General features: G+C 31.9%; 1 protein-coding gene across 5 annotated transcripts in view; it reads left to right on the forward strand.

Annotated features, from left to right (window-relative positions):
* Positions 1 to 214: 214 nt before the first annotated feature.
* The window catches only part of LOC114341352 (rab GTPase-activating protein 1-like), a 121,895-nt gene continuing 107,309 nt past the window's right edge, over positions 215 to 14,800 (forward strand). For 2 of the 5 annotated variants that reach the window (XM_028292172.2, XM_028292373.2), the window contains exons 1-4: positions 216 to 369; positions 652 to 768; positions 12,967 to 13,198; positions 13,313 to 13,496. In XM_028292172.2, the coding sequence (XP_028147973.1) occupies positions 658 to 768; positions 12,967 to 13,198; positions 13,313 to 13,496 (527 nt within the window). In that variant the 5' untranslated portion in view covers positions 216 to 369; positions 652 to 657. Of the gene's footprint in view, positions 374 to 651; positions 769 to 12,966; positions 13,199 to 13,312; positions 13,497 to 14,800 lie in introns of all 5 variants that reach the window. The other 3 variants (XM_028292311.2, XM_028292438.2, XM_028292244.2) reach the window with 3 other exon arrangements.

Consider the following 14,800-nt stretch of genomic DNA (forward strand, 5'->3'; position numbering starts at 1 on the left):
TTTTCCCATATTAATGTCTTCAAGATCAATATTTAATTCTGGCGCCTGAAATTGACACACTGCATAGTGCTGCCACCAACGACAACTTTAAAAACTACGACACCTATCATTCCGTTCTGTTAGTTGTCATTGACCCAGAACTATCTTTTATCTCTTTCAGCATCTCTCACCTGTCATATATCTTTTCCAGTTTTTCGACAATGACAAAGAATGCCACAGAATGTTTATTAGATTTGATTCAAGGTCAGTGGCCCAAGTACCAAAAGTTGTTATTAACTTTTGGATAAAAAAATTGATTTTGAAAGAAAAAATGTAACGTTGGTTTTTAATGGAACAACAAAATTTTTTAGTGGAGTAAATACTCACCAAGTAGGTAATTATTACACGTTAACAGTATTGCTTAATTTGTTTATATACATGTGTAGATTTGACACTAATCGAAATATTTGTCATAACAATTCTATATTTGATTCTAAATTCCAGATATGTATTATTCGGTGTTTAGGATCAAACAATTTTAGAAATCAGTGGTTTTTTATATATTGACAGTATTCTTAGTTGTCATTACTAAATAGTTCGCTGGGGGTTCATTTTTATGAATACAATGAAGTAAACATTGTAGTTTATCATACTTACTCCCTCTTTTTCCAGTACGTTATGGAGGATAGTTTAAGCGTAAAATCTACTGAGTCGGTAGCCACTAGTGAAGAATTCGATTTTATTGGAGATAAACCTGGTGTTTCCAAAACTCCTACCTTAGATTTCCAGGTAAGTTTTTCCTTTAAAGTTTTATAGCAATTCTTGGTTCTTTATATGACAGTATTTTTAATAGCATAATAAATATTAAAATTCTCCTTCCGCCTTAATTTTAAAAATGTAGAGTTATATGGTATGCATGTGTTTTTGTAGTTATAGGATTGAAATGGCATTAACTATAAAAGCTGTTATGTCATCTTCTGCCTGATACCTTCTGCTTCTTGATACATTCTCTGGCCACAAGTTGCTGTGTGATGTCTTAAATTTGGATAATATTAATGAGAAGATCAGTTTGATCTGTTTTTATTAGTATGTTATCATATCGTCGATCGTCGCCTTAATACTATAACTTACTCCAAAATTGACGTTTTTGAGATAACTAGTTCACAAGATGTACTATTTTATTTGCCTACATATTGTCTAAAAACTTGATAACTCGCTCCAAACGGGTTAAGTACTTATTTATGATTGACGTAAGTTGATAAAACTCAAATGCACCTAATAATCACTGCTAAAACTTGACAAGATGAGTTATCAAGTTATTGTTTAATCGAAATAATCGTAAATGCTACACTTACCGAACACTACAATTAGCTAACTCTAGTTATCTAGTTGTAGCACATGTTTTTCTGAAACCATTGAGCCTACCACGTAATTGCTATCTATTGATTCGGTTCATGTGAATGCAAAATTCGAGAATTGTTAGCAGGCCTCTCAACCTCCACAGTGGAGGGCTAATTTTTACCAAAATAATGCTTAAAATATTAGTTTTGTTAAAAAGTTCATTTAGATGCAACTTGGCACCACATGCAACATTACCAAATGTTAACATTATGGTAGTGCTAAAAGTTGATAACTTTACTTTTTCATGTTATTTTCCATATTGGAAAACAAATTTGCATTGTATTCCTAAATAGATCAGTAGCCAAAAAGTTAAGGAACAGTATTTTAGAGCTGCAGATTGAATTCTGTATTTACCAACATCATGGTAGCAGCATAAATATCTTTAAAATCTTTAAACCTGTTTATCCCAAAACTACTAATTTCGAGTTATCAAGTTATAGTATTAAGGCGACGATATGCTTACATGTCATTGATGTAAAATATGTGGGAATCGCTCTTTCTCCCAAATCAGACCCTGGCCTCCTCCAGCACCCTCATCCAAGTATGTCACTGGCTACTCTCCTCCAATTGCCCACCCTCAATATCTCTTTAGCATCGGTTCTCAATTCGTCTATCCACCTCTTCCTGGTATTTCTACTGGCTGAAGTCCCACCATAGTTTCACTGTTCTTAAGCTGTAGCTAAGCTAGGTGTTCTGTCGTTATCCATTCTTATAAGGTGACCTGCCCAGTGCAATATTTGTAGTTTGCATAATTTGCTGTAGAGGGTTCTTTGTAAGATTGGTGTAACTTGTGGTTGAACCTTATTCTCCATGTACCATTGTCGCAAATGGGTCCCAATATTCTCATTAATATCTTTTGTTCAAAAGTATTAATAAGGTTTAACAGGAACAATTTTAAAAGGCTTCAAATTCTAATCAACCCCCAAATATCGTCAACAACTTTAGTTATTCAAAACAATCTAAGTCTATGACAAAATAGACATATTTTAACCCATTTGTGGACACAAGACACAACTCCATATGCAGAAACAAAGGGAAATGACTGTCTGCATATGAGGACGTATCCATGAATATGTTAAACTGACATGGTTAATTGCCATCAAAAAGAGTAAATATTTTTTTATTGCTCTATCTATAGTTATCATAGTCCTCTTCTTCTTTAAGTGATGTCTTTCAATCGGAGGTTAGATATTATCATCACTATCTTGACTCTACTTAGACGCCTCTGAAGAGTTCTATTGAATTGTATTTAAACCAGTTCCTTAAATTTTTCTCTCACTCTCCTTCATGTACTTCTTCCTCGTATTAGCTTTCCCTGTATGATCAGTCTTAGTATTTCAGATCTCTGTCTCCTCATTACATGACCCAGTTGTAACGAGGTTGTTGCGTTGTTGCTCCAGGTAACTAAATCAGTCAAAGAAAAGAGTTCGTTTTTTAAGACATTTTTATTTGGAATCAAAACATACAAAAGATAAAATAATTAGCCTTAATTACTCGTTAATTTCGTTAATAAAATATATTTATAATCTACGCATTGAGCTTTCTGTTCGGGCCGACGTGACGATATTTTGTACATGAATGAATGATTTTGACGATCGCGTGAAATAGGAATTGCTTTTATTAATACGACATGAATGTATAAGGAATGGAAAGAAAGGGAATCTCGCTCAGCTCGCCAGATGAAAGTAAATAAATAAATAAATAGTTTATTTACGGTTATACCAATTACAATAATTACAATCATTAAATAATTCATATCATATTAACAGTTTTAGAATTCAATAATAATTACATACAATTTACACAAGACAAATGAATAGAATAAATACCTAAATGACAGTTTACAGTGACAGCCTACATTGTATTTTAAAAAGATTTTTTCAGCTTTTTCGAAAACTATTCAGAGAGCTAGAAAAAAAGTCTACATCTTAACCATTTCCAGATTGACACATTTGTCTTGTATGTCTATTTAGACAATAGTTTGTTTGTTGGAAGTCTAAGTGAAAAACGTACTTAGATCTTGTGCACCTTTGAGGAACCCTAAGATGTATTCTCTGCAAAATTTGAGGCTAATCTATCATTACGTTTACAATATTGAAAAGAAAAACCAAATCTAGCATTAAACGACGATTTTCTAATGTTGGTATATTAAGAAATTTTAAAATGTCACAATACACTATATCTTCTGAAGAAATCCCTAATTTATAGCCTACAAAGCGTAGAAATTTTTTCTGAACTTTCTCAATGCTTTCAATATGACATTTATATAAAGGAGAACAAATAGTGCTGGAATATTCCAGAACTCATCTAACCATAGAACAATACACACTTTTAAAACAATCCACATTATTGAATTCTGACAAGGTTCTTTTCAAAAATCCAAATTTTAAAAGCTTTATTACAAATAAAATTATAGTGATTTTTGAAACATAAAGTGGGATCAACAAATATTCCTGAATCTTTGAAAGTGTTTGTTGGTTCCAGAAATATATTATTTATAGAGTAATTAAAACAGATAGGTTGTGAGTTTCTAAAAAAACGCATTATTTTACATTTATCGATATTAAGTGAAAGGTCATTCTTTGTACACCATTGTGAGAAATTGTTTACATCGTTTTGCATTTTTACACAGTCTCTAACATCCTTAATAATTCTAAAAAATTTCAAATCATCGGCATACAACAAAATAACACAATTTTCAAAGATTTCTAAAATGTCATTTATGAAACAAATAAAAAGAATAGTCGATAAATGACCACCCTGTGGGACGCCAGACCTAACCAAAATCTGTTCAGAAAGACAGTTCTTGACTTTGACAACCTGAAGCCTGTCTGTCAGGTAGCTCTCCAACCACTCAACTAGGGATCCATGAATTCCTAGTTTTTTTTTTTTTTTTTTTTTTTTTTTTTATTTAAACAATATAAATACACCTAATCTACAAGATTAATCAGTATTTTTTCTTTAACCTAATTTCCCTAAAAAATGTTTGTAAACTAGATGTCACCTGGTCCATCCTAGCTTTTTTTTACATGAAATGTCCACTTCTTTGTTGTGGCTACACAGCACAGCACTGACTCTGCTTTTCACTAATTGCTCACGTATTTGTTGTGGCTACAATACAATGCACAACACTAACTAAGCCCGGCACAACTTCACACATTACACGAGCTCGAACGGTTTAGTCCTCTTGAGCCTTCGCATCTGGGGTTCGTTGACAAGAAGCTGAAGTGCTTCATGGTTGGGATGCTTATGGAGCCTGTCTTCATGTCTCCTGGCGACTTTCTTGATTTCATTTAGAATAGATTCGATTTTAAGATCTCTATGCAAATCGTCGTTCCGAACATACCAAGGAGCACATACAATATTCCTTAATATTCGGTTCTGGAGCGTTTCTAAATTTCGGTAATTACTTTTTTTGGTACAGCCCCATAATTGTAGGCCATATGTCCACACCGGTTTCAATATCTGTTTGTAAATTAGTACTTTGTTCTGGATGGAAAGTTGAGAGTACCTACCTATTAGCCAATACATATTTTTGTACTTTATCTTCATCTGTTCAGTTTTCTTTTTAACGTGCTCCTTCCATTTTAGTTTGACGTCGAGATTTAAACCCAGGTATTTCGCTGTTTTTTTATTAGGAACAACGTTGTTGTTTAGGATAATTGGAAGATTATTGATTTTCTTGTTAGTGAAGTTAATATGAACTGACTTCTGTTCATTAAACTTTATACGCCATTTTTTGGACCAGCCTTCTATGCCATTAATTGCATTTTGTAAGTTAATCGTAGATTCCTCTATAGTTGCTCCTATTGTCATGACTGCTGTATCATCAGCAAATGTGGCCAGTTGGATGTTTTCCCTCTCCGGAATGTCAGATGTGTACAAAAGGTATAGTATTGGTCCAAGAACGCTACCTTGTGGAACCCCTGCATTTATTTGCTTTAACTCAGAGTACTCGTTTTCCATTTTAACTCTAAATGTTCGCTGGTGTAGGTATGACTTCAATATTTCAACGAGTTGCATAGGAAATATTTTCTTTAGCTTCATTAACAGACCGTCGTGCCATACTTTGTCAAATGCTTTTGCGATATCCAGGAATACTGCCGAACAAATTTTGTCCCCTTCCAGTGCTTTTTCTATTTCAGTTACTATTCGATGGATCTGGTCAATTGTGGAGTGTTTATCACGAAATCCAAATTGATGAGTTGGAATAATATTTTTTTGTTCAATTATATGGTTCATTCTTCGTAGTAGTAATTTTTCAAACACCTTTGAGATTATGGATAGTAAGGAGATTGGCCTGTATGATGTTAATTCATGGTTATCTTGTCCTACTTTTGGTATCATTATAACCTCTGCAGTTTTCCAAAGGATGGGAACATATCTAAGCCTAAAGGATGCATTTATTAGTGTAGTGCTAGTATATGAATTCCTAGTGCTTCTAGTTTTTTTATAAGAATCTTGATGTTAACCCGATCGAATGCCTTTGAGAAGTCGGTATAGATCACATCGACCTGAGCCCCCTTCCCAAAGGCATCCAAAATGAATTCTTCTAGGATCACTAGATTTGTGATTGTAGACCTACCCGGCATAAAGAAATGTTGTTCAGGAATAATTAAACTTTTAATTGAAAAAAATATTTTTGAAGCAATAATTGACTCAAAAATCTTTGCAAAAATAGAAATTTTGGAAATGGGTCTGTAATTTCCTATACATGTTTTACTACCATTCTTAAAAATAGGAGAAATATAACTTATTTTCCACAAACGAAAAATCTTTAGTAATACAGAAGACAGAGCCAAACGACATTTATGTACAAAATATGGTGAAATTTCATCAGGGCCACTACTAAGTTTTAGATTTAATTTTTCTAACTTATTAAAAATATCTATTAGAGTAATATCACAGCTGCTTAAACTAATTGTTTTATTATAATCAAAGCTTGGAATATCACAGTTATTGTTATCTACATAGGACTTAGAGAAATGCTGTTTAAAAAAAATTTGAAATTTCTGATGGATTGCTCGACTCACTGTTGTCATAGGTCATGTTGTTTGGTAAGTCATAATGTTTATTTTTACTGTGTACATAACTCCAGAATTCTTTGGAATTAGTCATGTTTTGTTCCAAAGTTTTTACGGTTTGCCTTTTACATTGCTCAGCTAAGACTTTGCATTTTCTACGAATGTCTGAGAATAATTTATAGTCAGAAAAATTATTATTAGTTTGTTTGAATTTGTTATGAGCTACTTTTTTTCTCAGAATAGCATTTTTCAGTTCAGTTGAATATGATCGTGGAAATTTTGGGTTTTTACATTTTTGTTTTGGTACAAAATACATCTATGCAACAGTACAACATATCATAAAAACAGGATATTGCTTTATTAACATCGGAAATATTGTCGAGTAAGTTGTCCCAGTTTACATTACCTAAAAATTGGTTTATTAAAATATAATTAGCCCTATTAAAATCTAGACCTACTACTTGTTCACACTCACAGCAAGGATAATTTTTAACTCCAATACAAAACAGATGTAAGGGCGATGTGCCGTGACCAGTTCTCATGTGCCTAGTTGTGGTTAGGTGTCTTCAAGACATGAAGGAAAAGCTATTGAATCATGGTCTAGGGTGAATTCAGTTAATAATTTTGAAATAAAATGATTTAGTAGTGAGCAACTTAAAATTATTTATAGTTTTACCAATTTTTATGTGGTTTTCATTCTTTTTAAAATTATTAGTATCGATAAGAAAATAGTGTATATTATATTAATAAGATTTCATTTGAACAGCTTATTTCAGAAAGGGACCTGAGTCAGTTTTTTGTTATTTTTTGTTAAGAGGGGATTCATTTACTATGATGGTAGACACATCGTTTATGGTATAGTATTTTTACTACAAAAACGTTATTACGTAGGTTAAAATTTTTGACGTAAGAGAACTGTCAAAACATTAGAATGTGACTTTTCATTATTGCCGTGTTTATAATAAACATAGCAATAATGAAAAGTCACATTCTAATGTTTTGACAGTTCTCTTACGTCAAAAATTTTGACCTACGTAATAACGTTTTTGTAGTAAAAATACTATAGAAAGTGACCCGATTCATTCTGTTATAATAAAGAAATCGTTTTGCATACTTTTCATTTACTACAGAAAAGGACTTCATATCCGGACAGTTTATTGCATATTTCTTGAAAGTTAGTTAACATGACTCAAGTCCCTTTCTGAAATAAGCTGTTCATTTGTATTAACTTGTGTCAGTGGAAAAAAGGAGTTATCTGGAAAAAACCAGTTCAAATAATATTTTTTCTACGAGCGTGCAAAAATGTCTACTTTCGCGCACGCATTTTAGTTTAGAAAGTTTCACTTTTCCGCACGCGTGTTACTTTTCCGCACGCGGTTTTTACTTTTCCGCACGCGTGTTAATTTAGATATGTTAATATGGCCTTAAAGTAATTATAATACATGCAATAAACTAATATTTAGATATTATTTACTAATTTATTTCAAGTATATCTTATTGTGTTCCTGTTTTAATGAAATTAACGCGACAATTCGATGAAATAAAATTATTTTGACATAATATTCGAAAGTCAAATCGGTAGACAATAACAGTCGTTTTGAATCATCGTCATGGAAACCAAGATCGTCGTCATGATAACTAATTATATTGAAAGTTTGGTTTTGACAACCTTGTCAAAGAATTAATTTGTGTATATATTTTCATAATATATTAAATTAATTGATTAAGATTTGTTAATTTTTTAAAGACTCTTAGAAAAAATATTGTTCCTAACTCTTGGAGAAAGTCTTCTTTTCCGCACTTGACTGCTTGCCGAACTCTTTCTGCACTTGTTAGGAAAATAACTATAAGCTATTTGATGAATAATTTTGAAATTTTTTCCACATTGGACACACTACATGACTAAACTTTTTATGCAGTAGCAAGGTTGTAGGTTGATTTTTTTACATTGGTTACCAAGGTTTATTGAAAATTAAGAATTTTGAATTATTTTTCATTAATTTATAAAGTAGGTGCATTGAATTTTATTTTAAATGCTTTTATTTTTTACTGGTAAGCAAACGAACTTGCAAACTTTATTTTTCAAACTACAATTTAGATCAGAGAAATAAGTAAAAAAAAGACCAGTTTGGATCTTGAATAAACCATCTTAATAATGGTAAGTAAAGTAAAACCTCTATCAAGAATCAGGATTAAAGGTACCATTACAAAGTTAGGTATTTAACCCTTAAGTACTAACACGCCGTCTCTCAGACGGCATCACTTGTTGAAAGTGGGATATTTCCCTTCCTAGAAAATTTTGAAGGTCACCCGTTTATGACTTTTCAAGTTGGGTTGTTATTTAGTAGTATTGAATTTGGCAATTTTCGGCAGGTTGTTATTCGAAAGATATTTAGACTCAAAGTGTGATTTCCGTCTAATAGACGTGGTGTTAGTGTTTGTGCCCAGTTCGTCATTAAACATAAATTGCCCCAGTTCGTCAAGAAGTTCAAATAAGGGGATAAAGACTATGAGGAAACTCTTTTGAAATGACTTGATGAGTTAGAAGACGACATAAGCGAAGTGGGATCAATTTGTGATGAAAATGTTGCCACTGACTACCATTGCTACACTGTACTAATTTTAGTGCCTGTCAGTCTTTTTTGTTGAAGTTATACTTCTTTAGGCGCGATTGAGAGTAAAATTTCATAATTCTGCGCGAATGCGCACACATACAGTAGGGTATAAACGTTATACGGGATCTGATTGGGTGTTAAAATCATCTGTCAATAATTGTTCAATATGCAGATTTTGCATAAACAAATTAATGTTGTGTATATTAGTTTTTATTGTTGTGATGGCAGAGAAAAATGCAAGTTTATAATATTGTAGTGACTTTTTAAATAGTTTTTAAAAGCGACAGGTACGTAATAATTGTAAATGTTTCAGTATCCTATAAAAAAATTTAATAGGTATTGTCCTTTTCATGATCATTTTTCAGTGCGTAACAAATGATAGGAAAAAGGGTAAGTCCGTGATAATACACATTTATGACATTTATTCTAACATGACATTTTAGTTAAATCTGACAGTTGTCACATTTTATTTTCAATTTGGAATAAAAACAAATCAAATGTGTTTCTTGCATTTATAAAATGGTATTTTCTTTGATTTGTATAGTCTTATAAATTATACAGATTATATTTGTAATATTATTATCTAATTAAAAAAAATCTAGAACTAGAAATAATTACCAAAGTAATCACCGACGTGCCTTTTTTTCTGTCATATACAATTTAATACGTTAGAAAGAAATCGAAAAACTGTGACGCACTGAAAGATGATCATGAGAAAAAGAATAGGACCTACCTATTTGGAAAATTTAAAAAGAAGCTACTAAAATAGTAGGTCCTATGTAATGCTTTGATTTACATAATTTGATTACCATCAAAATTTCTATCAATATTCACCTAATATATTGTTTTCTTACTCTATGTTTTGTTGTATTCTAATATTTCTTTCAATTCTAAATCATTTCAATTCAAAATCAAAATAAATAATATATATCAAAGTATATAATAATTTGGTTAAATTCAGAACCGTCAAAAGTTTAATCCGTTTAGTTAGTCGATCTTCGCACATGATGACACATGGTTTCGTGGGTAAAAGTTTAAGGTGAATGAATTTCAATACTAACTGCGCTGATAAGCGGGTTCGAACCCCAATGAAAACTTTTATTTTTTCTTCTTCTTCTTCTTCTTCTTGTAATAGGACTATGTCCTGTTTCTTCTGTTACAGTCTTTTCTGCGATCCGGAGTTCCAACTCTCGTACCATCGTTTTTTGGGTCTTCCTATGGGTCGCTTGGTGTTGGGCTTCTGTGTTTTCGCCCAATGCGCCATACGTTCAGGGTCCATCCGATCTACGTGGTCTCTCCACATGCGTCGTCGCGCTCTTGTCCATCTCACTACGTCTTGAACGCCTAGCTCTCTCAATGTGTCTTCGTTTCGTATTCTATCTCTGAGTGTGATACCTCTTATGGATCTTAGGGTTTTCATCTCTGTTGTTCTCATTATTTGTTTGGTCTTTGTTGTCTCGGCCCTTGTCTCAGCTGCGTATGTCAGTACGGGTCTAACACATGTCTTATAAATGCGGACTTTGCTTTCGGTGCTCATATATTTATTCCGCCAGATTATATCCCTCAGGAAACCAGATATTCTCGCTGCTTTCGTTGCCTGCTGTTTTGATTCTTGCCACAGATGCCTGTCGCTAGATATTTCCACACCTAAGTATCTGCAATCCATTACCTGTTCGATTATATGGTCGCCCACTACTAATTTACATCTAATTGGGTTCCTGGATATTACCATCGATTGGGTTTTCTCTTTGGATAGTGTCAGGTTATACTTTTCGGCGGTTATTTTGAATTTTTACCCATTTCGGTTATCCATTTTGTATCCTTGATTCATTATGTTAACACTACCTATAACTTCATCCATTATTAAATTAAATAGGCATGGACTGAGGCTGTCCCCTTGTCTAATGCCTGCATTGATTTTGATTTCTTCCGTGAGTCCGTGTGTGGTTTTAATTCGTGTTTTGTTGGATCTATTGAGCTCTTTGATTATGTTTCTATACCTCTGACCTATGTTTTTCTTTTCAAGGATAGTGAGCACGTCCTTTAATCGTACTCTGTCGAATGCTTGTTTCAGATCTACAAAGCATGTGAAAATGGGCTTGTCGAATTCAATTGATTTCTCAACTAATTGTCGCATTATGAAAATAGCGTCTATTGTAGATCTGTTTGGGCGAAAACCCTGTTGTTCTTCCGATACACCGGCTTAGTTTTGATGTAGAATTGAGTAGTGTAATTCCTCGGTAGTTGGTAGGATCTGTCTTTACGCCTTTCTTGTAGATTGGTATTGTTATACTCTCTCTCTCCATTCCTCTGGTACTGTCATGTTGTTTACAATTTTTTGGAATAATGTTGTTATCTCTTCTATTATTTTTGTACCTCCGTATTTAATTAATTCATTTGGTATATTATCCGGACCTGGTGATTTTCTATTTTTGATCTTTTGATTGCTTCGTTTACTTCTTCTTGGGTGATGTTGTCATTCTCTGTTTCTTCTTGGTGAATGTTTTGTAGGTCATTTCTTTGTACTTCATTATTATCGTCGTTATCGTCTTTGTATAGATTCTCGAAATGAGTTACCCATTCTTCTGGTTTTATTGCATTAATTTGTAATTCTTCGGTAACCGGCTTCTTCCTGTTCCTCAACATGTTCCATACCTTCCTTTGACCTCCTCGTAAATCATGTTCCATGTCATTTGAGAATTTTTCCCAATATAGGTATTTGTTTTAGATCTTTATTTTTTTTATACATTTTATGATTGTAAGTTTATTATATATTTTTTTTTTAGAAAATACGTATTTAGTTTAAAATTTTTCCTACATTGTTCAGAAATCATTTGTGGCATTTTTCAATGTGTTTGTTTGTGTGTTTTTCTTTTATTATTTTAATTTTTGGCACTGTTTTAATAAAAATTTTTGAGAAGTAGTAAGTCAGTATTAAAATTAGTTTAATATTTAAATAAAATATAAATAAACTGTTTAAAGTATATTAATTTCGTTGAAATCATATAATAGAAGTATAACTTCTTACGTGCGTACAAAGTACACACACACATTCTTTTTTAACATTTTTTAAAAACTTTTTTATGTTCATGTTTACTCTTTGTTTAACTCGATTATAAGTTTTTATCAAGATTCTTTAATTTGTTTCATTTTATCACACTTTTTTCAGGAATAAAAAGTCACACAAACAATCCTTCCATTCTTGTTATAATGTTTTTTATTTTAATAAATCTAGAAAAACTAGATCAATTACTGTGTTTTTTAGATAAGTAATACTTTCAATAAGTCATCGAAATATTTTTTTGCATTAAAATATTTAACAAAAACAAAATAACCAGTAAAATGTTAAACCCGTCTGTCAGGCGGTTAATTAGTGTTTACGTCATTGATTTAAGATACTTAAGGTAGTACTTTAAGTTAGTACTTAAGGGTTAAAATAAAATTTCAAAATTATATCTTAAACCACCAAAAAAGCTTCAAAATGTCACATTCTGAAAGTTGTAAAATTAATTTGTGCTTCTAAATCTACAAAATAAGGCAACATTGTTAATCATTTATAAGCCTCGTAAAAATCAACCTACAACTTTGATATTACATCCAAGGTTAGGTTTTGTGGTTCTTGACTACATATCTGGTAAAGGACTTTAAGGTTTGTGTAGCTGACCCTTATGTGGCGCCCCTGAATTTTTGTATTGTGGAGTGTGTTTCAATAGTCTGTTGTCAATATACACCCGCATTTTCCTTGTTTTCTAGCCTGTTACCTGTTGTAAAAAGTGATTTATTATTGCATAATTGTTTTGTTGATAAAATTGTAATACGCATGCATTGACAATCATTGGCAAATATGAATGAAATCATAATAAAATGTTTTATAGCGTCAGTGTCTTTATATAATGGTTACATGTCGCATAACCATTAAACTTGAATATTGCAATTGAATGTTTTAGAACGGAGACTTAAATGAGTTAACGAAAGCATTGAAAGAAGTTTTACAAGAACCAGATTCTGCGATGAGCACCACCGAAAGCGCTGAAAGCGAAGAGAAAAAAATTGGACAGAGCACATTCTATGGCAAACCAGTACAACTAGGAATGGACCCATTAAGTCAAGGCCAGTTCTCTCCAATTGATCATTCAGACTCCACAAGGATAGATTCCGGCAGTGAGGAAGAATGTAGTAGTATGTCATTTCAATATCTATCATTATTATTAATTTATTTAACGCTTTAGGTTGTTGAGTGGAAGTAATAAATGAAGCTTTGTCTTTTATAATATTGAGTTATATTTATAAAAGTTTCAGATGTTGATCAAGATTGTACGATATTCTCGGGAGTAACATATCTGGGCGCAGCAGCAATAAATGCCCCCAAATCTGAAACGGAGATCCAACGGAATATAGCAATTTTGAATGAGCAAAGTGTGGAACAAGGGATTAAAGTTGCTGTATCTGTGCCCTCATCCTCTCAGGGACTTGTTGTGTAAGTTATTATACTCTTTACTCATTTTTAAAACTTGTACTTATTATTAACATTGCTAAACAGTAACTGTACAATATAATTCTACAACAATATAACTGTACTAGACCATCGGAACACCCAAAAAAAAAAACGTTTATTTCTCGAGATACTGACCACGGAGAGGTGAATGGCCAATTTTAGTCATACTGTATGTTTTTGATGGTGCTGAAAACGAAAATGAGGTTTATTAATTTCATGTGGGGGAACATTGTCAAAATCGCAATTTTACCCCAAAAATAAAAAAAGATAAAATCACATTTTTTGCGTTTACCTCGCTACAAACTGTTCCATTTTATTATTTTTTTCAGAAATTTTTACAGTACAGGATGGGGCATAAGTGTGACAAAGTCCAATTACTCGTTTGTCGTAAGAGATACGAAAAAAAGTTAATTACATAAAAGTTGGGGCACGGATAGGACCATAATTTAAAAATATTTTCAGATATACAGGGTCGCCCGTATTGACAATGTGACACAAACTTATGTTTTTTTAAATGGAACATTCTGTATGTTTTTACATTTTTGATTCTCCTCGATGTCTTCTTTCTCAAAATATAGGATTTTGTAATATTATACGAGGTAGTTTAAAAGATAATGTATAGTGTAAATGGTATTTTTGGCCGTAAATAAACTATTTATTTATTTATTTATTTATTTATAATTACATTTTATTGTTAATTTCGTAGCAACATTCACACCCTGTAGAATTGTGGAGATTTGACATCAAAGTTTCTATTTATGGTCAAACGATTTTTAATATAGTCTACTATTGTTAAACATTAATAATGTAGCGAAAAGTTTAATATCAATATACAGGGTTGGTCAAAACTCGGAATGAGTATTTTCTGAGTTTTCTTAAATAGAACACCCTGTATTTTAGTATTCTAATGAAATGATATTTTATGGTACTTTTTTATTTCCTAAACATTCCCTATACTTAAGTGCTTTAATTTTTGAGTTATTCGTGATTCTTTAATCCAAACATTAATTGCAACAAAAATTACGTGAAATTTTATTAGGTGGCTGTGCAAATATTCAATCAAAAATATTTTTTCGAAAAAAAATAGATAATAATCTATACTGATCCTTCATTTATTAATTTTGGATGAGATATCCAAATACCTACGTAGTTAAGATTGTTGGTGCGTAAAATATTAATAAAAAGATACACGATTCCACCTAGTTGGCTATGACAATAAATTTGCTAAAACATTTGACATTATACTATTTTTATAGTTCCAGTTGCTTTGTTACCATTACTAATAT

This window comes from Diabrotica virgifera, chromosome 5, assembly GCF_917563875.1.
Source record: "Diabrotica virgifera virgifera chromosome 5, PGI_DIABVI_V3a".
In the NCBI taxonomy this organism is placed as follows: Eukaryota; Metazoa; Arthropoda; class Insecta; order Coleoptera; family Chrysomelidae; genus Diabrotica; species Diabrotica virgifera.